At 39.1% G+C, this 22,875-nt stretch overlaps 1 protein-coding gene across 1 annotated transcript in view; it reads right to left on the bottom strand.

Moving 5' to 3' along the window:
* Nucleotides 1-685: 685 nt before the first annotated feature.
* Nucleotides 686-22,875, bottom strand: part of WWTR1 (WW domain containing transcription regulator 1) — a 68,153-nt gene continuing 45,963 nt past the window's right edge. The window contains exons 3-6 of the mRNA XM_062603250.1: nucleotides 15,923-16,122; nucleotides 7,126-7,255; nucleotides 6,364-6,480; nucleotides 686-4,425 (exon numbers count right to left, since the gene is read on the bottom strand). Of these exons, the coding sequence (XP_062459234.1) occupies nucleotides 4,241-4,425; nucleotides 6,364-6,480; nucleotides 7,126-7,255; nucleotides 15,923-16,122 (632 nt within the window). The 3' untranslated portion in view covers nucleotides 686-4,240. The remainder of the gene's footprint in view (nucleotides 4,426-6,363; nucleotides 6,481-7,125; nucleotides 7,256-15,922; nucleotides 16,123-22,875) is intronic.

The raw sequence follows: 22,875 nt of genomic DNA on the forward strand, positions 1-22,875 counted from the left end.
TACACTTTCCATTTCTGTTTAGTGGCAGTTCCACAACTTCTTTGTGTAAAAGCAAGATACTGTTAGAAGCATTCTAACAATTAATTAGAATAAATTATGTAAGGGAACAATTCAAGAAGAGTATTAAACTTAATTAATAGTAACAGTTGCATTGGATCGTGTACCATAGCAGGAACGACAAGCTTTGTTGTTCAGGTTTCATGGTTTGTTCTTGTAAAAGAAGACAGCATTTTCTTAATGCAGAATTTAGGATGCTTCTTGAATAAGGGATCAGGCTGAAAGCAGTGCACTAAAGTCCCCCAAACAGAACTTGACAGTAAATGTACTTGGTGTTAACTCTTCTACTTAGAGGTAAAGGTATTAAACCAAATCGTAACAAAACATTTGTGTCAGTGAATTATCAGTTGCAAGGTGCCACTAAAAGAAACACGTAATGGTGGCACTGGGAAGGAAGATGTTGTAGGCATTATAAGTAAATCTGCAATTACCACTAATGGCCATAACAACTGCCAATAAATTAAAACATACAGCTAAAATAACCCATCTGATTTGCTAAGAGCTCATAATTTAATTAAAAATTTATGCCTTTTGCACAGAATAGTATTCCAAGCAGTGTTACACAGTTCCCTAGGAAGCACATACTAAAATCTCCAAAATAAAAAAGAAACAATTTAATAAACCAATATGCATCCAAAATCTTTAAGTTCATTTATATTTGGTTTTCATGTACAAGATCAAGGAAATAGTAAAAAAAACAGAATCAAACCCTGGATACAACAGTTTGATCTGACTGCTTTTGATACATACAATCTGTTGCAAGGTACTCAAAATTAAAAACAAATGCTCACACATGTCATATAACAAAATGAAAAAAGTAAATAAAAAAGTTAAAGTACTAGCATGTATATGCATGTAGCATATTAGGAAACAAGTTTATTTGAACACCCATATTTTTCTGTATTTAAAATAGACATTTAAATCCTTCCCTCAAACAGCATTTGTTGTCAAGAAGTCAAACCCAATCCCTCCCCAACTTACATTCTGACAGTATTACCAGAATACAAACTGTAATTAACAACATTTCATTACTCCTGTATCACCAAGACTTACATATGCCACCCTCGGTGATGGCTGACAGTAAATCTATCCAGCTGGCATATTTGCTGTATTTATACTACAAGCAGACAGTGTGCATTTATTAAAGTAAATGTTCAAAACCTGAAATAAGCAACACATTGGCATCTATAAATCTAGTTTCAGAAGAATTGCATATGCTTTGAGTACTTAAAAGTTCTGCCACAGCCTGTTTAAAGCTAGAAACTTTTAGAAAAAGAGAACTTAATAAAAAATAATTTTGTTGTTGCTACTCATCTGACACATCCTCTCCATTACAAAAATGAAAAGTTTACAGTGTAAAGTAAAGAATGGCTTTTAACTTAAACGTGATTCAGTTCATGACTGAGTAAAGATCTGACCTAAGATTCTGGCAGTTGTTTTACACTGTAAGTATTGTTTTGCACAGCTGGTTTATTATGGAAGCAATATGGAAAGAATTCCTGATTGTTTTACCTCTTTAAGGTCTTTGAACTAAGACACTTAGCCACATGAAACACCTATGAAAAGAGGAATCAAGTTTGTAGCTTCACAATTCTGATAAACACCTTAAGTGACCTTACAAGAAAACAGCATTGGGTTTCACTGTAAGAATCATGACCTGCAGTTGATGAAATCAGTGTAGCCAAACAGAAGTCAACACAGGTTAGCTAATGCACACCAGCAAAGAACCTGATCTGCTTGGAGTATCTTCTACTGTGTCAAAGCTTAAATTTATAATAGTACAGACTTACTAGCAAATGAAAAAAATGCATTTTCTAAATATAATCTAAGGGTGAGTAGTATCAACTGAGTCACGCTAGAGCTCAGATCGGCAGCTACTGTGTTCTAGCACCAACAGCCTTCAGCTTGCTAGGCCAATCACGCCAGGGTTAAGAGTTGCCTTACAAGTCGGCATCACAATCAGATGCCAATAAATCTCCAAGTCAGTCATGTCACTAAAGAACAAAGCCTTAGGACCATCTGGTTTTTGTTTAGGCTGACAACCTGAAGAAACCCTTAGAGAGATTAATCATAGTTACAGTAACATTGGTTAGCCCTGCCCGGTCCCCTGTTTGTTGAAAAGAAATTTCTGCTATATCAATAGTTAGCACTCACAAAAATAATTAAAAAACCCCCAAAAATAACAAATAACCTCTCCAAAAAATAAACACAATGCCCATTCAGTAATTAAATCCTGTGCAGACACAACTCTGATGTCGTATCTCATTTTCTATTAAAAAAAACCCAAACAAACAAAAAACCAACCCATTAAAAGAGCTATTTTTCCCTATGTAATAAAACTTTATGACTGTAGGTCTTTGCCTTCCACCTCTTTTTTTTTTTTTTCAAAATTTGGGTGTGTTTGCTGTTTATTTTCTGCCCTCTGGTATCTTGTACACCCAGCAGTTCACCATTGACAAGGCAGTTCATTGTATCAAGTTCTTACATTTTTTACTGAATGCTGATGATGCATTTTCTGTGTATCCCTATCTGCAACAACCCTTCCTGTGAAGAATCTCCATCTCTTACATGATCATTTGTCTTCCAAACCTCCTCCGTATTCCCATCTCTTCACCTCTGACCTTATCACCTACTTTCACCCAACCAGATGGAAAAAAGTTTTTAGTGATCAATATTCTGGTGCATCAGTAAGACCTTGTTAAGTGTTATCAGACCTGCCAAACACACATTTACACTGAGTGCTACACCTCTTTCTCTCTCTACATAGCCCGGCTTAAGCTTAGAGAAAAGTTTTAATGCCTTTCATATAAAGACATATTTTTCAATATAAAAAGCTTAAATTCACATATTATAAATAACATAATTTCAAAATATTTAAGAATTTTAGGACTTCATTTGCATTTCAGGGGAACTGCAAGCTTAATGTCCTTGATGCCTTCTCAGTCCCAAACCTCTGATAAAGAAGTATTTGTAGGATATACAACAGGTAGAAATACCCAGAACACGCCTTGTGTCCTGTATACCAACTACAGTAAGTAAAAGACCTAACAACTAAGTAACTTTACCAGACAAGTTCCAATACTGCTTTAGCACTGCCCTGATAAAGTTACCATCTTTTTTCATGTAAACAACTACATGTATTTTGACATTGTCAGTTAAAACATTACTGAAAACAGTATAAGGCTTCTTTCTGCTACATATGACATTAACAGGTTGTGCCACATTTTCAGACCTGCTTTTAAAAGACTGTTTTTTTCATTTGTTTGCCACAGATTTTATATACATAAAAATTGTTTATGTGTTAAGTTAAAAAATGTAGTGCTTAATATAATAAACATCAAAATCTAAGATCTTTTTAAAAAATGCTTGTTTATAATACATTGCTTTGTTTGTAAAAGGCAGCAGTCAGTACCAGCCTGGTTTATTCTGCAACAATATTGTAGTATAAAAACGTTGCTAAACAATTCTGGTACTTTCAGATTGGAAGTATTTGTTTTCCAAAACCTATACAGTAATATACTGAAAAAAAGAAACTGCAATAGTACTGTTTGTGCCTTTGCAAATATATAATGAGAATTATTATGGCTGATATGGACCAGATTTAATCTGTATTCCATATGGCACAGTTAGTAACTAAGAATAAAAAAAAATAATAAAAATTAAAGCTTAAGTAAATTAATAAAACCCCCCTTCTGATACTATTGTCATAAACACAGTAATAAAACCGCTCTCATGGTCTGGTGCTGTGCATGTTTTTTGAACCAAGTGAGCTAGTATTTAGCTTTGCTGATTCATGAAGGGTTTTCGATGCTAATCAACACCTAGGAGATCAGTCAGGGATATGCACAAACACCATCCAGTTTCGGTCCTTAAATTGAAACATTTCTGCCTGGTCTGAAAAGGTAAAGAAGTATATAGATATGTAAAGTAGTGTGCTTGTTTTTAAAGAAGAATAAATATATATGCATATATGTATTTTTTAATATATATATGTGTGTGTATTTTATATTTAAATTAGTGTCAATGAAATCCAGGCAGAGATTAAACCGACCATAAAGATGATGTAACAAAAGACATTAAGGCAGTAAGTTGTCTCTCTTGAGCATTTTCACATATTCTACCTCTATCTCAAGAAGAAAAAGAAATGTTGAATTGCATTGTAGGCCAAATCAGCACTGAATGATTACAGCCAGGTAAGGAAGGGCTCATTTTTGTTGAGTACTGACTCCACATCATTGAGAATAGGGATCAAGTCTTCTGACTCTAGAGTCCCAAGATCAACATTTGTTCCTGGAAGACAGTCGAGGAAATCAGGGAAACGTGTTTGTTGTGGATTTATGTTCATTGTTGTCTGTGGTATAGTTTCTCCTAGGAAAAGTAAAGAAGAAATTTTTAAATGCCAAAAACTTGTCTTGTGGGTAATTTAAACCAGCACAATCCATATAAACATTAGACTCCCCCTGTCCTATCCTCCTGTGGGATGGGAAAGCACTTGTGAGCATTCCCATCCTCTACAAATGTTACCTCAAGACTACACCTGCTTGCAGAATGCATATTCTTCTGAGAATTAATTTCTTTTCTTTGCTATCAGCCGCTGACTTTCCCCTTGGGAAGCACAATAGTTCAAATTTACTAGTCATACAGGGAGCAACGTGATTGAGTCTTATGTAAAGCCTCTATCCTGCTCCCTGCCGAAGAGTGAATGCTGTCCTGAGGGCATAACTAAAGAAGGAAGCATCTTACAGCAAATTAGATCTGCAATATTATACTACCTTTTTCATAAATTAGTAATAACAAGTATGAACATCTTTAATAGAGAAGGCTTTCACTTTTAGCAACATCTAGAACTTCTGATGAATGCAAAAGGAAGCTTAGATAAGGAAGTGCTAAGAATTTCACTATCTGGAAAAAAGCTTGTCAATTTCTTAGAAATTTCTTTCAGTATTTTAAATACCATGAGGACAATGATGTAAAAATAACTAACTATGAAAACCTGGACTAGTTAAATACATTGTTTGAAGCCAAATCCAGCTTTGCCATTTTAAGAGATTTACTAGTGAGACTAATTTTCCAGAGTACCAAGAATGTAACCCAGATTTTTCAGGACCGGTGTTGGGACCAGTCTTGTTCAACATCTTTGTCACTGAAACGGACAGTGGGATTGAGTGCGCCCTCAGCAAGTTTGCCGATGACACCAAGCTGTGTGGTTCAGTTGTGGAGGGAAGGAATGCCATCCAGAGGGACCTTGACACGCTTGTGAGGTGGGCTGATGCCAGCCTCATGAAGTTTAACCATGCCAAGTGCAAGGTCCTACACCTGGGTCGGAGCAATCCCAGGCACAGCTACAGGTTGGGGAGAGAAGAGATTCAGAGCAGCCTGTGGAGAAGGACTTAGAGGTGTTGGTTGATGAGAAAATGAACATGGGCCGGCAGTGTGCGCTTGCAGCCCAGAAAGCCAACCGTATCCTGGGCTGCATCAAAAGAAGCATGACCAGCAGGTCGAAGGAGGTGATCCTGCCCCTCTACTCTGCTCTTGTGAGACCTCATCTGGAGTATTGTGTGCAGTTCTGGTGTCCTCAACATAAAAAGGACATGGAACTGTTGGAGCCAGTCCAGAGGAGGCCATGAGGATGATCAGGGGACTGGAGCACCTCCTGTATGAAGATAGGCTGAAACCTCATAGCAGCCTCCCAGTATCTGAAGGGGGCCTATAGGGATGCTGGGCAGGGACTCTTCATTAGGGACTGTAGTGATAGGACAAGGGGTAATGGGTTAAAACTTAAACAGGGGAAGTTTAGATTAGATGTAAGGAGGAAATTCTTTCCTGTTAGGGTGGTGAGGCACTGGAATGGGTTGCTCAGGGAGGTTGTGAATGCTCGATCCCTGGCAGTGTTCAAGACCAGGTAGGACAGAGCCTTGGCTGGCATGGTTTAGTGTGAGGTGTCCCTGCCCATGGTAGGGGGGTTGGAACTAGATGATCTTAAGATCCTTTCCAACCCTAACTATTCTATGATTTTTAGTCCTCCTACCTTGGACTGTGATACGAAAACAGTAATTAAGACTCACATTTTCCAACTTTTTTTATTTTGTTTAGTATCAGTGTAAGGTAAAATCATACAATCTGAACCTAAGTTAAAGCTGAGAAGCTTCTAGACACTAAGTACCTTTTAGGCATTTTTCCCCCCAGTCTCAGTCTGTTCACTTGCATAGGAAAGCAAGAGATTATCGTTCAGTTATGCAATTATGAAACTTGTTATAACAGAGTTATTCGTATTATTATACTTTAAGCTAAATCGGAGTGTTCTACCTGTATCCATCTCATCCACGTTGCTAAGGAAATCTTCCGGTGTCGTTGGTATACTGTAACATCCTAATCCCAAGCCACTGTCAGTACTCTGTTCCCTGGAATGGTATGGCCCACTGTAAATTAAAACATGAAAAAGCCTCAGTAAAGATGTTCTGGTAGGGACTGACTGACTACCGCCGCCCCCAGCACAGCCCAGCCGCTCCTACCGCCCTACCGGCGGCTGCAGCGGAGCCCCACGCCTCGCCCGGCACAGTCGTACCCGGCCCAGCCGTCCAGTCCCTCATCATGGTGTTTGAAAAAAGACAGCACAGTAGGTAAGATATTAAATATTGAGTCATTAAGCCTCATTCTCAACTGTTGGCCACTAATGTAGTCCTGTTAAATCAGCCCAAATATAAAGCAACTGGTGAGGCTACTCATAAATTTTGAAATATACACATGTATATCTAACTCTTTAGACAAAAACAGTTCTGACAGCCTAGAAAAAAAAAAGAGTTTATTTATACTTAGGTTATGTACTTATTCTACCTGGGGTTGTCTACATACACCTACAGTACAATTAAAACTGTTACCATTTTTTTGATTTTTCTAAGATTCCTTTCTAGAAGTATAAACTTCAGGTCAGCCACTCAGCTGTACTCCATGTTCACAGCAAGTACAAAAGATGATAGTAGTAGGAAGCTACTTTAGAAAAACAGCTTTCAAAGTGTAGAGAAGACAACAGAACTAATTGCCTAATAAAGAGGACATGAACTTTCCTGTTCAAGAAGGGATCAGATCCATTATTTGTAATAGGCCTCATGTCTTGTGTCATGGCAGGTGTATTCACAGCTGTCTGAACTGGGACCATGTTTTCTGAGTCCATGGGAAGTTGTCTGCACAGAGCAGCTTCCTGAGAAGGCAAACAAATACAGGGGAAGAGTTATTCCAGCGGCTCAGAAGTCCTGCAAGAAGTCTTGTAACAAGAGAACATGTAATATATACACATATCTTATTTATGAAAGGAATTCTAAACAACTTAATTGATGTCTATTTATTTACAGTGATGTGGAAGTTATAATGTAGACAGCATCTTTAATACCCACCTGTGCTGCCCTAAAACACCACAGAATCTACTTTTCAGTTACTTCCATGGCTGGAAGACAGTCCAATAGTTCAGCCAGCAGGCACACGTTCTGAGGACTTTGTAACACATTTCACACTAAACCAGAGAGTTTGTCTGCCTGTTTAAACTAGCCTCACTCTCTTTGTGTGATGCAGATCACAAAATACTCATATAAATGCTTTACTGGCAGAGCTGTCACATTGGTAGTGGCAGACAGCCGGGGGAAGTCAAACCTTGAACAAACACAATGACCTGCAAGATGGCTGGACCAAGCCTTGCTGGACCCAGAGAAAACCCCTACGAAACCAAATTACCTATGTTATAATTTCAGACGCCTCGTCTGTCACCTCATCATAAAACACTGATAGGTCTGCACATTATAACTGATTACTGACAGCCTGGACACACTTCATGGGCCAGCTAACACCAGCTGACAGTTTTCCATGTTGACATGCAGCCTATAGCTATGTTAACACTCAAACACTCAAATTACAGTTTCAGTTTACTGTTCAGCAAGGACAAGTTCTCTGAGAGCCGGAGTGGCAATAATAAGGCAGTTTAAGACCTGCAGACTCAAATTTAATCTCCCACATATTTGTTTCTAACCTTAACTGAAATTGCTCTCAGTTTAGTTTAAACTGGTGCAAAAGAGACGAAAATCAGGCACTGAAACTATGTGAGTTGCTACTAGAGTACATGATTTGCTATGTACCAAAGCAGAAGATTACCATTTGCAACCATAAAATATGTAACATGCTGGAAGAAGGCTTTGACCCAATAATCTTTAGAGTGTATCCTCTGCCTAATAATAATATCTGTCCAATGACCTGTCTCATGTGTACTGTCATTAGCATGACAAACAAGCCACTAGAGCCGAAAGAAACTTGCTTCAGAATTTCCTGAAAGATAATTCTAGCATTGTCTCTATGAAACAACCATGACATCTAGTGGTACAGAAGTCTATGCAAAGGTGGTTTGGCTCCACGGGGAGCCACAGATACACACAAGTATCCTAAGACCTAAAAAATATAAAGTTATATCTGTATTTTACCTATTCAACCTTATCAGTATTTTTTAACGAAATAAACAATGGAAATATTTCATTTAAATCCTAGTAGAAAACTTTTCTCCAGTGAATCAGTCATTATCCTCCCAACTACAAAAAAGATGAATATGTTTTTGAGGCTAGAATATGATAGTTTACTAAGTTTTCATTTGATTTCTTCATTGAGGAGGACCAGTCTGGTCTCTTCATGAATAATGTAACAATTATTCATTGGGAATTACCAGATATTGGTGCCAATTAATGCAATGTTTCCTTTATAATCAAAATACCAATATATGCACAGATAAATAATAATTTACATTAGATGGTGTCATTATTTAGTAAGTGTTAAGAACAAACAGTCTGAAGATTCTTAATAGCTTATTTATTTCATTACATTTGTTAAGTGACAACTCCACTGGTGATGGTTCTATTTATAATTAAATCAGCTGGAGTTTGTGAAAATGTAACCTCAGAAAATGGTCAGACTGCATTTTTAACTGTCTACATGAAGATACTGCAAGTATTTGTTTAAATATAACAACTACATCAACACAAGCAAGGCTAATACTAGAAAAACAGCAAGAAAGAAAAAAAGACAGCCATAAAGATATGCAGAAAGGAAGAAGAAAAGACAGATAAAATGAGGCAGGGTATATTCAGCTAGGGTTTGGTGGTTTTTTTTAAAATCCAATCTAGCAGTGAAGTTCATGGTTTTGATACTAGGGCAGTGCATTTTCAAATCTCACTGGACATTGTTCCATACTAAAAAAAGGTAAGATCAGTACGGGGTGGGAAGAGAGGGGGGGAAGGCAAAAAGAAAGCCTTTCCCCTAGTTTGCCAACATATGAAATACATGTTGGTTATCATTCTGGTCGCTGTCATTTCTGAAAATCAAATGCTATTACTGAAAATAACTGAGAAAAATCTGTTCAAGATCCAAGTATTTGCCTCTTTCAGAATACTCTAAGTCCTAATTTGATGTCACTGTTACAAGCTTCCTAACCTCAGGTTAGCCTACAATTGCTGCAATCATACCTGCTTTTTACAGAACAGACACAGGCACTGCCTTTCTCCAGACAGACACGAAGATTCTTCTGTATCATATTGTATTGGGGAAAGTCCTAAATCACTGGTAACTTCTGTAACTTACTCCCCAATAATTACTTAATTTCCAAAAAGTTGCTCAGAATGGACTATTAACAAAGGAAAAACAAAGGCACAGAGACTGCATTACTGCAATGAATCAGGCTGACTGTCCTATGGCCAGTAAGATGAACAGTCAGCCATTTGAAAAGGATTTCTGTTAAACTTGAAGTGTTCTCAATGAACTGCCTCTCAGAAATATGAATGCACTGCAAAATGCCCATTCTTTCCAGGGCACTAACTGGACTTACTCCTGCACAAAGTGCTGTGAATTTCACATGCATCTGCAAACTTTAATGCTGGCCAGCTGTTCTCTGTCCTGCAGCTGACCTATGCAATTGGGGAGTTCAGCTAGTGATCTCTTTGGAAAACATGGTGCCAACTCCTCTTTGGTCCAACAAGGAGAGATTCATACCCAGGTTTATGATCACATCCCTAGACACAGTAATTAGCCCTCCCAACTGCTAACTGCAGCAGGGCCAGAAATCCATTCCAGGAATGCTTAATCTACTGCATGAGTTAGGCCCTGCAAAGCAAGACAGTCTGTGAGTTGAAAAACCTTCAGCAACCTAAAATAAGACGCTGGCATTTAGAAAGTCTAAGTTCATGTCTCCTCTTTCTTGCAAGAAACACTGAATTTCTTATAAAGTTATGTTTTCTGCTCTCACTTGGGGAATGACTTGGCAGCTCCTGTGTCTTTATTTCAACATACTGGATGTTGCTTGTAATATTAACTCCATGTGTACTTTATAATACAGAACAACAGAGTCCTGCATACTGGAGTCAGAGGCAGGCTGGGGAAGCAGTGCACTGGCTCTACTATACATTGAACCAACCTTCTGCTGCTGCTGCCTGATGCAGGTGATATGTTCAAAAGTCACACCACAATATTAGTACTGCTACAGATGTCAGACTTGCTTGCTGCTTTGCTTCTTTGACATTACTACAGCAGTGTCAATAGTAACGGACCAATTACACCATCACAAAAGATGTGTGATAGCCTGTTCTGCCTGGTTCTCTATTCTAAGCATGGCATGACTACAAGATGCTTAAGAAGAATATTCAGGCATCTCCTACCCTAAGTGAAGAAGTCTGGCAAAAAAAAACAGAGAGTTCTTGCAGCCCTGTCAATAGCAATACTGCAGTTCCAAGCTACCAGAACAGGCTTAGCTAGTCTAATTAGCTCTTAGCTCCCAAATGAAGGAGTGCCCTGTTGGCCAGCAGAGACAATTCTTAGCACATAGGTTCAGAAAGGACCAAACACCCATAAGGATCTACTTGGCAGTACTGCACGCACCATTTTAAAACCCCAAAGGGGATTTTCAAAATAAGTAACAAAACAAAATAAATTAAAAAAAAACACAGTACCCTGACATCACAAAGGCATGTGGAAAGCTTCATCAGTGGTTATTTTGCAAAACTTTTTAAAAGCTTCAAAGCACTGCAACAAGCTGAATTACTCACTGCCTCTGCATACAGTTCTGATGTAAACCCCCTTTACCTGTATGCCAGACAAATCCAGACATTCATTGTCACATTTCCTGGAACCCTCCTTGGCACAACTGAACTGAGCTCCATGCTTAGTTTTCAAACAGTCACTTCTAGCTGCGGGAGGCAAGTGAGGGCATTTTTACAGTGAGTTTACATTGCTAGCCACTGGAATTCTTTTTCTCACAGTTCTCATCCTTAAGGTGGAAAATGAGACAACTAGATATTGCCTTTGCCATCAATCTATCAGACTATGAATCAGTCTGTCCAGTGGAAAGAGTACAGCAGGACATTTTTCTGTTCATGCTTTAGCAGGTCAGTCATGTTCTACTCTGTGCAGAGAAAACAGTGATACAGGGTCCTCTACAGCTCCATACAGGACCCCTTCTACAGTCTCTTTTGAGCCCCTGTATTTTTCTGTGCAGAAATTTATGGAATAGGATTGGGGGAATCAGAAAAGGAAGCTCTGAGAAGTGTTGCCTTTTTGTACCCTTCCAAACAAGGTGCAAGATGGCACTTGTGCAAAGTGTTGGGACATTTTCCCCACAATGCCCTTTCAGAGGCTCTTACTGACATGACCTCTAACTACCTCAATTTTCAAGAAGTGCTTGAACATCAAACATGTTCTCCCTTTTCCTTTGGAAAACTGCCAAAACCAACCAGGAAAAATAAAATAAAATTAAAAAAAAAAATAAAACCAAACCAACTTCTTTCCAGAATGACAAAACCGAGTAAGGAAACATTTACAGAGAAGCTGTCATACTGGTTTTCTGAAGCGCTGCCCTTCTTGCATATACTCAGCCTGCAGTTCTAGAAGCTTTACCAACTAAATTAAATGGAGGACAAAGAAGGGAACAGATTCCCTAAGAGGAGATCTTCCAGAACTGTGTATTTCTCCCGGTTGGGTGTGCTGCTCCACGCAAGCAGCTGCAGCCAGGAATGTCTGCAGGGAGCCAGCAGCTGCTGCCAGGCTGAAAGGAAGTTTGTGACCCACCAAAAGAATTCCTTGCCTCTCGCTCAAACTCTCTGCACCATCTCACAGTTGCTAGGAACACTAGGCACACTTACTCAGCATTTTTCCCTTAGACAGGTTATACTAGAAAAGCAAAAGCAGCAGTGAGGGTCAGGGCAGGAGAAACTGTACTTGAATGCTGATAACTCCAGAGGGATTTTTGGCATTCTTCTCAGCTGTCGAGGTTCAGAAGTGCTCAGGTTACTGTCGGGAACTTCACACAGTTCTGTTAGAAAGGATGGATTTTGCTTTGGGGAAGCATGTTGTTTCCCCAAGAGCTACACCAGTGCTGAAAACTTTAGTAGTGCAAAGTGCTCCTGTCCTGTTTTATGTAGTGTGGAGCTCAACCACCATACATGCAGGGTGTAACTAGGCATAGTAAGCTGGAGACTTGATGAAGTACAGCACAGCTGCAGTGTGGTGTGTGTATTACCTTCAAAGTAAAACACAGTCAGCAAAGCAAGGAAACCGGCCCGTGTATTAATGCCACAACTGTTTTGAAGCTCAATTTGCTTTTGTCCTGAAGCAAAAAACAGGGCCGAAGAGTAAAAATAGCTAAATATGCTATTAGCATGATGACAATTCCGACTAAGCTATACCAGATATCCCCATTTGCTTTCCACACCAATCTCTGTTATGTTCTCAGCTCCTGATAGTAAAGGAGAAGGTACTCAAAAGACTTGAGATCACTGCTTATGTCAAAGACCATCACCTTGAGCATAGTTCTATACACACAGGTAACATATCTTAATGTAACTCCCCAAAATTACAGGTAGTGGAAACTAAACACAGTCACAAGATGTTGGTGTCTACAAAAGGTCTGAACTATGAAAGTCAAATTCAGCCCTGATGTAAGCAGGTAAAAAAAATCAGATACATTACTGGAATTGTATCTGCCTTTCACCCCTGCACAGGATGAGCATTGAGCACTTGCTTAACCTTGAGCATGGACCGAAGATGATGGGAATAATAATGCGCAAAGATAGCCAAGTGTCGCTGCAGGAACTATAAAAGCTCATAATTTCAATGCCTTTTTTTTTCCCCCCAAATGCAGCTAGATGGTGCTCTGCAGTTTCCAAATGCATTAATGAGTTTTTGTTAATTACTTTTGCTAAGCATTTTTATTTTAAGTTCTTACATATGTATTTAGAGGCAGGAGGTAAGAGTAAAAAAACGTAAGTGAAGCAAATATATTGTTATAAAGCTTTTTTACAAATATTATCACTAATGTTTTTGTGATTCTACTCATCAGACATCCATTTTTATTTTTACAAAAGCCTACTCTATGATAGTATGTACATTCATCCTACTTTGGGTCTTTCTGTCTGCACAAGATGAAGTTACTAAGGTTCCAGTGGTGTAAGTGGAGAGAAATTTGACTTACATATAGTTTGTACGTAGGAAGAAAAGTACAATCATATTCCTTTTGTTAGAAGTCTGTATTAGCAATAAGGACCTGCATCAAACTGCATTTTCTGTATATGAAAGAAATACCCACTTTCAATACAATTCTAATAACCTTTGTTTTGGTGAGTAACTGTAATAATGTCTATTATTGCTTTTTGAAATGTGATTTTATACAATGCTATTAAAAATATTTATTCTGAAATAAAAGCCCAGAAAAATAGCACCTCAAATTCTCAATCATTACAAACATGAAAGACCTTTTCTTCTATTAATTTTACTGAGATAGCATGTTTAAAAAATATTTAGCAAAACCAACATTCAAAGGCTGCAGAGAGAAAACCAAAATGCTGGCCATTAATTTGAGGTTTTCATGACTGTTGCCTCTAAAAGATGACAAAAACTCTGTGAGCTCATAAACCTGCTCTGATCATGCAGATCTCTATTTCAGACCTAAGGGTTTTAAAGATATATGTGTCCTTTTCTTTGCTACCCACAAAGTCTTCCAGAGGTCACTGAGATGCTCCGGTCTGTTTCATCAGTAATGTGTTTCTCTCAGTCATTCTCCTCCAGACTTGGAAGTAAAAGTGCATCACTCCTCATTTAGTGGTGGCTAGTCAACCTATGACACACCCTCTGCTACTCCAACTCAGAGGGTATCTTAGTGTGAGGATTTTCCTTAGGCTTCTTTTCACATTTTACACAAGTCACTAACATTTCAAAACATTACAGCAAGTTATGGTTCTTCAATAAATCATAGAGAAGTTCAGCCAATTGGCGTCATCAGTCCAGTAACAACTTCTGGTTACTACCCGTTACAAAAAAAGTCATACTGCATTTCTAAATACAGTACAAACAAACATTACCCTAAAATAACTACAGATTATGGTACAACCCCAAAGGCAAAAGGACTGATGGCATGAAATAGTAACTCCACAAAATTGCTATTTCCACAGAGGATGGAAGTAAGGTTGGGTAACCTGGGAGGAACACAAGGACACTGTATGAGCACACAGGCATGAGGTTAGGAAATCTAAAGCCCAGCTGGAATTGAATCTGGCCAAGAGAGTCAAAGACAACAAGAAGAGCTTCTGTAACTACCTAGGTGACAATAGGGAGGTTACTGAAAATGTGGGCATGCTGCTTTTCCTACAAGGAAAGGCTGAGAGAGTTGCGACTTCAGCCTGGGGGAGAGAAGGCTTAGCAGAATTTCTTCCATGTATATAAATACCCAAAGAGAGGGTGCAAAGAGGAAGGAGACGGGCTCTTCGTGGTGGTGCCCAGTGACAGGACCAGAGGTCAAACAGACACACAGGAGGTTCCCTCTGAACATTAGGAAACACTCTGTCACTGTGAGGATGACCAAGCACTTGCACAGGCTGCCCGGCAAGGTGTGGGGTCACTGTCCTTGGAGGTGACCCCATGGAAGCCATCTAGACATGGTCCTGGGCAACCAGCTCTGGGTGAACCTGCTTGAGCTTGTACCGGATGACCTTCAGAGGACCCTTCCAACCTCAACCAGTCTGTAATTCCGTGAATATTACCATTTTTAAAGGTACTTAGAACTGTAGCATTTACAAGGCCACCAATAATGGTGTTGCTCTTGATAAAAATGTACTTTGTTCACACTGTTCCTGAGAGAAATAGGTTATTTTTTTTTCCTCTAAGGAAGCTGATAAATATGCCATGCAAAACACAACATCACTAGTAGAGTTGTCTGTAACAGAAGAAATGTAATTGCTAAAACTTTTTAATTCTGTAAGGCAGTGTAAGGGAAGTTACATATCTGTTTTGCATAATAAAAGTCCTAATATAGATCTGACACTTTAGAACAATAAACAATACATCCACAAAGAATCATCCCTGGCAAATCTTCAAGTCAGAGGTGTTCATGTAAGAGGTGAATGAAGTTTTATTTTAATCCTAAAACAATGGGTGTAAGTTACAGAGGTGGGATCAGACTCAGGAACAACTTTAGATGTTCTGACTTTATCTTCAGTGAAGCATGAGCATGGTCTCCTATGCAAACCAAGTTAAACTGCAAATTAATCTGTGATAGTTGCTCTAGATTTATAAACAGATGCAGACCAGAATTTGGTCCTTACACTACTTTTATAGGTGAAAGGAAAGACACCAATCTTTAACTCCTGACAGATGACCATTTTTTGTTCTGTTCAATGTTATTTTAGAGAAAAACAAAAAAAAAGAAATGTTCTATTTATATTAGCTTTTTTGTTACCCTTACCTAAAACAATGGTTAATCTTGACAAAGTTACAGAGCTACTAATTGTATCTGGTAAAAATTTGGATGCGTTGAACTAAAGGCTCTTGAACAAAATAAGAGTATCTTTGGCATTACCTGTCGCAGTAACTCCTCCTGACGCATCCTAATTCGCTCCCTCTCCATCTGGATTCGCTGGAGCCTCAACTTCTGCTGCTGCTGTTGCTGTGTGGTCAGTGCACTAGGCATGTTCAAAAGCCCTGGCTGTGGAGTCTGGGGAGGACGACTCTGCTGTGACATGGCTGTGCTGGATGTTATTTGGTGCTGGTGATTCATGACTGCGGGAGAAAAAGTAAATCATGGCTGGTTAAGTAAAACTGTACTTTAACAAAGGGCCTAGGACATATATTACTCCTTTACAGTATAGAGTCATTAGAATTACTGTATTTCAAATGACTGAGATGACTACTTCATCTGGCAAGATCTGGTACTAGTAAATGATTAGTAAATAATTTTTCATATTTCATATGTGTATAAAACATGAAAGCTTTTAATACAGCAAGTATTTATATTCATCCTGGTACGTTCAAATATTTACCTAATGATACGTAGTAAATGACATGCAAGCTTTTTTAATTGAAAATTCCCCTACAGATATGTACCTATAATATGGCTGGTCTCCTGTTCCAAGGAACAAGGGATAGGACAAGAGCAAACAGCCTCAAACAGTGCCAGGAAAGGTTTAGACTGGATATTAGGAACAATTCCTTCCCCCAGAGGGTGATCAGGCCTTAGAACAGGCTGCCCAAGGCAGCAGTGGCATCACCGTCCCTGGAAGTGTTCACAAACTGTGTAAATGAGGCTCTCAGTGACATAGTTTAGTAGTGGTCTTGGTAGTGCTGGGGGAACAGTTGCACTCGGTGATCTTAAAGGTCTTTTCTAACCTGGCTGATTCTATGATTCTGTGCTAGCCAGCTTTCTGTCAAATCAGGTACTGTCTTGTCTTTGCATCTGGAGTAACACAGTTTCTCTGGCATCAGGCCAGCATAAAAACTTTGCCCTGCTTTGTTTGACAGAAATATTTACATGTGCTCACATCAGATCTGAATTAGATTTTTCCTTCTGGATGCTCCAGTATCACACAGGCCCAGCATGTAAAGACTGTGGAACCATTTGAGAGTGCAGCTGCATATGATTTTAGCTTTGTGGCAAATCTAGCTCAAAAAATAATTCCAGTTTAAAAGCAGTCCTGCAGTAATATAAGCTTTTCACAGGTTCAGCTTATGTGTGGTCCACAAATAGCTGTATCTACACAAATGACATCATGCTTTCACATGTTCCCATTTATCACCTCCTTCCACACCCAGCTGCTGGTCCCTGCCCACATGCTATCCCTTCACTGAGCTGGCAAAAGCATTTTTGTGGCAACACAGCAAACTAAAAATTGTCTGGGGATTAAAAAAAGGTATTTTCTGGCTAGATCAGTTCCCAGCAAAAGTAACTGGGTAGCCATGAAACTGCTTATGTGCATCCAATGTAGGAGTCCAGGGGAAAAATAATCTGGCTGCAGGAAAGCCAGACCAAAGCCAGCATTGACCAGTGATGTTTCAGTGGTACAATCCCAGAAAGGTTAGCATGCTGCAGTGCTGAGAGGGGAAAAGTAGGAATGAGAGGTAGGTGCAGAAATGAAACCTCTTTCATAATGGGAAAACAATATATGGACCACATTTTAAGATTCAGTGAATCTAGTCTTAATCACATGAAGTAAGAAATATTTAAGTACAATTATATAAATTCTAGCAGCGTAATTCTGGTTTTAAAATTGCCAAAACCATAAGCACTTAGGTGCGACTTTTAACTCTTTTCATATGCATAAGTATGCACTCAGATTTCTGGCATGTTAATAGTTGAGTGAATAGAGCCACCATGCTAAGAATCCAGGCTGGCTGAAGAATTATCATAATATAGTAAATTCTCCACAAGAAAATGGCTTTCATCTAAGCAGCAAGTACAAATGATAGAACCGGGCAAAGTTAAGTAAAGATCAGTAACCTGCACAGTGTGTCTAGGATACACTCAGGGCTAGGGCATGAGTTCTAGTACTGTTTGTCATGGCTATTTGTTGCCTTTGCTATATAAAACTCATAGAATCATGGAATGGTTTGTGTTGAAAGGGACCTCAAAGACCATCCAGTTCCACCCCCCTGCCACTGGGAAGGGACACTTTCCACTAGAGCAGGCTGCTCAAAGCCCTATCCAACCTGGCCTTGAACACTTCCAGGGATGGGGCAGCCACAGCTTCTCTGGGCAAGCTGTGCCAGTGCCTCACCACCCTCATAGTGAAGAACTTCTTCCTAATGGCTAATCTAAATCTACCCTCTTCCAGTTTAAAACTGTCCCCCCTTGTCCTATTCTTGCACGCCCCTGTGAAAGTCCCTCTCTAGCTTTCTTGTACGCCCCCCCTAGGTACTGGAAGCTGCCCTAAGATCTGGAGCCTTCTCTTCTGCAGGCTGAACAACCCCATCTCTCTCAGACTCTCAAAAATGCCATTCTTCTTCATCAGCTGATCTGTACACATGTATCAACGGCTGAAATTATACATGCAAGAAGATAAAGACAATATGAAAACACTGAGAAATGTGTTCTTCCTGGGCTATGGCCTCTAATAACCTTCTAAGTAATTTCTCCTTACAGGACAGACAGAATATTTTGGTCCAATGAACTCCATATCTTGCAGTTAATTATTTTTCTTTCAAGCAATACGATCCATTGTTACATATCATCAAGAAACTACAGGAAGCTCTGTACAATGAGTAAACATTCCCACACTTTGACATTAGTATAGAAATTATATCACTCTACATCTCCGACAATTCAAATATGCCTTATAAGCATGTCTTCTAAGAAACAACAACAAAAACCATTCTACTGCCAAAAATGTTATTTCCATCATATGGATTTGGTAAAGCTATAGCTGTAGAAAAGTTTTACAAGTTTCAGTACAGGAGATGCACAGAAGGCAATAGAATAATCAAAAGCCATCCTTATACAATTTTACCACCTGCATTATTTGGCTCAGCTCCTCTTTCAGTGACTGCCTTTCTCCTCAGAGGTTTGTAGGTCTAAATCTCTGAACAAAGGTCCACAGAAAAATTGATTTGTTCAAAATTACCATTAATTAGAATGGCTTTTAAAGAACCTCACAGAGACAAACTTAAGATCATTTGAACATACTGACACCACAATTTTCTCCAGCATACAATGCTTCAAGAAACAATGGAATTCAGGTAACTCTCCGTTCAGTTTGAATACCAGACACCTACTTTCATAGCAGCCCAAACTGGACAGACTCAGAAATATTAAGTGTAAGTAGTCATGTGTCTGTGCTTTCAAACAAGTACAGATAGTTTTATCAAGGTATCTGGATAGGGCATGTTTATGATAAAGTCTATCTTAAACCAGAGCATTAAATCCATAGGGTGATAAATTTTCTTTTTTTTAATATCATTCAAAACTAGTTTATAAAAACACAGATGCTGAGGCCCAGGTTTTGATCCTACCAACTGCGTAACAGCATCATTCCATTTGATATTCTGAAGTGCAATCACAACATGCCCCATAAGGAAATTTAGGACATATGTGGTCTACTATTGTGAAGTCAAGTTTAGTTTTTGGGCATGTGCATGCATACATATAATGGACATTAAGTTAATCTAACCTAACTCAAAACAGTTAGGAAATAAAAATAGTATAAAATATGAGACTGTTAGGCTTTTTTATATATATATATCTATATATCTATGTATCTATTATAGAAAACAAAATGAAACCAAAACCTGGGACATTCTGCAGCACTTCCCACAACAACTGCTATATTCAGCTGCTCTAAAAGTATATCCTGTGGGTCAAAATGTTACATGTACAGTAATGAAACAGCTGACTCTGGGAAGTAGCTGAAGAGTAATTAAATCACTGCAGATTTGCAAGTACTCTTCTGCATTGGTTCCACTGAAAGGTACTGAAATTATTATGAGCAAACCTTCAGTTCATTTGTTAAGTTTTAGGACTTTTCTGTACTAGCAGTGCACATGTTCTGGTATTTGGAGAGTGCCACTAACAGTCACTGCTACTTTCCTCAGCGCAGTGCCGTTCAGTGATTTGGACTGAGTAACTCCATGCAGTTTGTGCACTAGCTAACACCCATGGGCACAGATAAATCACTCATAGGTATTGCATTTCCCTGTTTGCTCAGTTCCCTGTCACCCTCCTCACTGTGCAGGAAACAAGCTGACTCATTGACTTCACACTGACAGAAATTCTTGAGCTTGAGTGTGTGTGTGAACATGCACACATGCTTTCTTGCCTGCGACTGAGGCACTGCACTAAGCAACACCTTCTCCAGGGGTTCAGGGCTGTGCTAGACAAGACAATACTCTGCAAACACGGTATCAACAATATAAAGATCTCCCTTTGTATACAGAACTGATCACAGAAGATAAACATGAGAAAATGGTAGAATGATTTTATTATCTCACTGGGAAAAGTGATCCCCAAAAGTAATACAGATGTAGCAAATATACTACAAAGACAATAATTTATGAGTTAATCTTACACACATGAATAATCCCTGACTCAAGACAGGAAACATTCATAGGAAGCATGACTGTGGCTCTCAGAAAAACAATGTAACTGACAGCAAAATGTCTTCCAAGTAACAGGGAAAAATTTAACTGAAACATCCAGGAAAATCATAGAATAGTTAGGGTTGGAAAGGACCTTAAGATCATCTAGTTCCAACCCCTCTGCCGTGGGCAGGGACATCTCACACTAAACCATGCCAGCCAAGGCTTCGTCCACCCTGGCCTTGAACACCAACCAGGGATGGAGCACTCACAACTTCCCTGGGCAACCTATTCCAGTGCCTCACCACCCTAACAGGAAAGAATTTCTTCCTTATATCCAATCTAAACTTCCCCCGTTTAAATTTTAACCCATTACCCCTTGTCCTGTCATTACAGTCCCTAAAGAATAGTCCATCCCCAGCATCCCTATAGCCCCCCTTCAGATACTGGAAGGCTGCTATGAGGTCTTCATGCAGCCTTCTCTTCTTCAGGCTGAACAGCCCCAACTTTCTCAGCCTATATTCACATGGGAGGTGCTCCAGTCCCCTGATCATCCTCGTGGCCCTCCTCTGGACTTGTTCCAACAGTTCCATGTCCTTTTTATGTTGAGGACACCAGAACTGCACACAATACTCCAGGTGAGGTCTCACAAGCACAGAACAGAGGGGCAGGATCACCTCCTTCGACCTGCTGGTCACGCTCCTTCTGATGAACCTAATGAACAAAACAGTAAGAGCCAGTAGTGCTGAGCAAATATATGAGCTTCAGCTGAAAGAGCTGTGAATTAACAAGAGACAGGCTAATTGAAAATGTAGTTGAGGTAAGCACAGGAAGATAGTAGTGAAAATTCCCTGATCAAAAGACTGATCAATTCCCAAATCAAAAGACTGATGAACAGAACCACTTTAAAATTTCTGGTGTCAGAGATACCCTTGGGTATCTCATAGTGTTGTGTAAGTGTACTGATTGTTGGAACCAGTCATTTTCAGTAAAAAAGTCTGTAATTGCACAAGCAAGGCCAGAACTTCTGATATTAAGCAATTCAAAAACACTGGATAGGCTCCCGATTTACCCAAGACAAAAGATCTTCCTGTTCATGGTGCTAAGAATAGCATCCAGCACTGATATCCTCCAGGTAAGCCAGCAGTGAAATACAGTGAGTTTTCAAAGTATTAACTATATGGTTTGTTCAGAGTGCAGATTAGTTTTATTACTTAGGCTAATCAGTCTTAGCTGCATCGAACAGGCATGGATCAGTCCTGTGCTACACCCAGTCCCAGTTAGAGACAGCTTTATTACCTGTAGGTGGTGCAAAGCCCACACTAATAAACCCTTCTGGACTCGTGGAAGAGATGCAGGCATAACTAAACCATAAGTAAACTAAATCTCTGTTTATACTTGAAAATCATTACTTAACATATCCACACAAAAATGACACTGTACAAATCTGTACAAGTTAAAACACATTAAAACATCCTAGACAGGGCAATTCCAGAAGTAAGTCTCAGTAGAGTATCTGATTCTTGCTATTATCAACCTCTAGTTCGTATATTGATTGGTTACAAAGTGTGCTTTTACAGGCAATTACCTGCATCTTTCTAGACATTTTCTTTACAGAATTAACACCATTAAAACCTGTGGTCACATTTGTCTCCCGTATAATTGTGCCACTTAAAATTATTTTCCTCTTTTTTTCTCTACCCTCCTCCCCCTCCATGTTTTCCAGGCACAAAACTCTAGGTAACACCAGGTGGGTTTTATCCTGAAACACTATCTACTTGGACACAAACGAGCACCCATACAGAATTCCAGTCTCCTCAAAATAAGAGTAGAAGAGTATGATGATACAGTTATTGCAGGACCAAGTCTTCTCAGTGCTTTTTAATTTTCCACTGAGTTCTTCAAACAATAAGAAAACAAAAAAACCCCCAAACAGTAAGCTGCTTTTCTTAAGGATAGAGGATTATCTTAAGGATAATGATATGCATGTGGAAAACAGAAAAATATACTACGTGGAATACCTTTAAGCATGTTTGAAGGCTCTGATATTGTCTAGATTTCATACAATAGTGAATCTTTAAATACAGTAGTTGGAATGAAAAGAATCCCAACAATGGAAAAATTAGCCCTCTGGTATATCCAGAAGCTTAGTTTGCGAAAAGTCTTCTACCTAACTGCTTTTCCTGGAACTAGTCAACTGAACCAGAGCTGGACTCCTGTCTGAGCAGTTCAGGAACACTGGTTTTGAATATTGCTAATAACTCTTCGTAAGGTTTGAATGAGCCCAGTGAAGTCAAAGGAAATTCCTGTGTCAACTCCAGTGAGCAACTTAACAATACAGCGACATTCTACAAATCTCTATTCCTTATGATATAATCATATGGCACATTTATCGTGCTATTTATGCAATTTTATTAATGTCTGCTATTATTTATATTTGAATTCTCAATTTTTATTTGAATGCTATGC

This window comes from Pezoporus occidentalis, unplaced genomic scaffold (genome assembly GCF_034315485.1).
Source record: "Pezoporus occidentalis ecotype Australia unplaced genomic scaffold, CSIRO_AGI_Poc_V1 ctg8, whole genome shotgun sequence".
Lineage (NCBI taxonomy): Eukaryota > Metazoa > Chordata > Aves > Psittaciformes > Psittacidae > Pezoporus > Pezoporus occidentalis.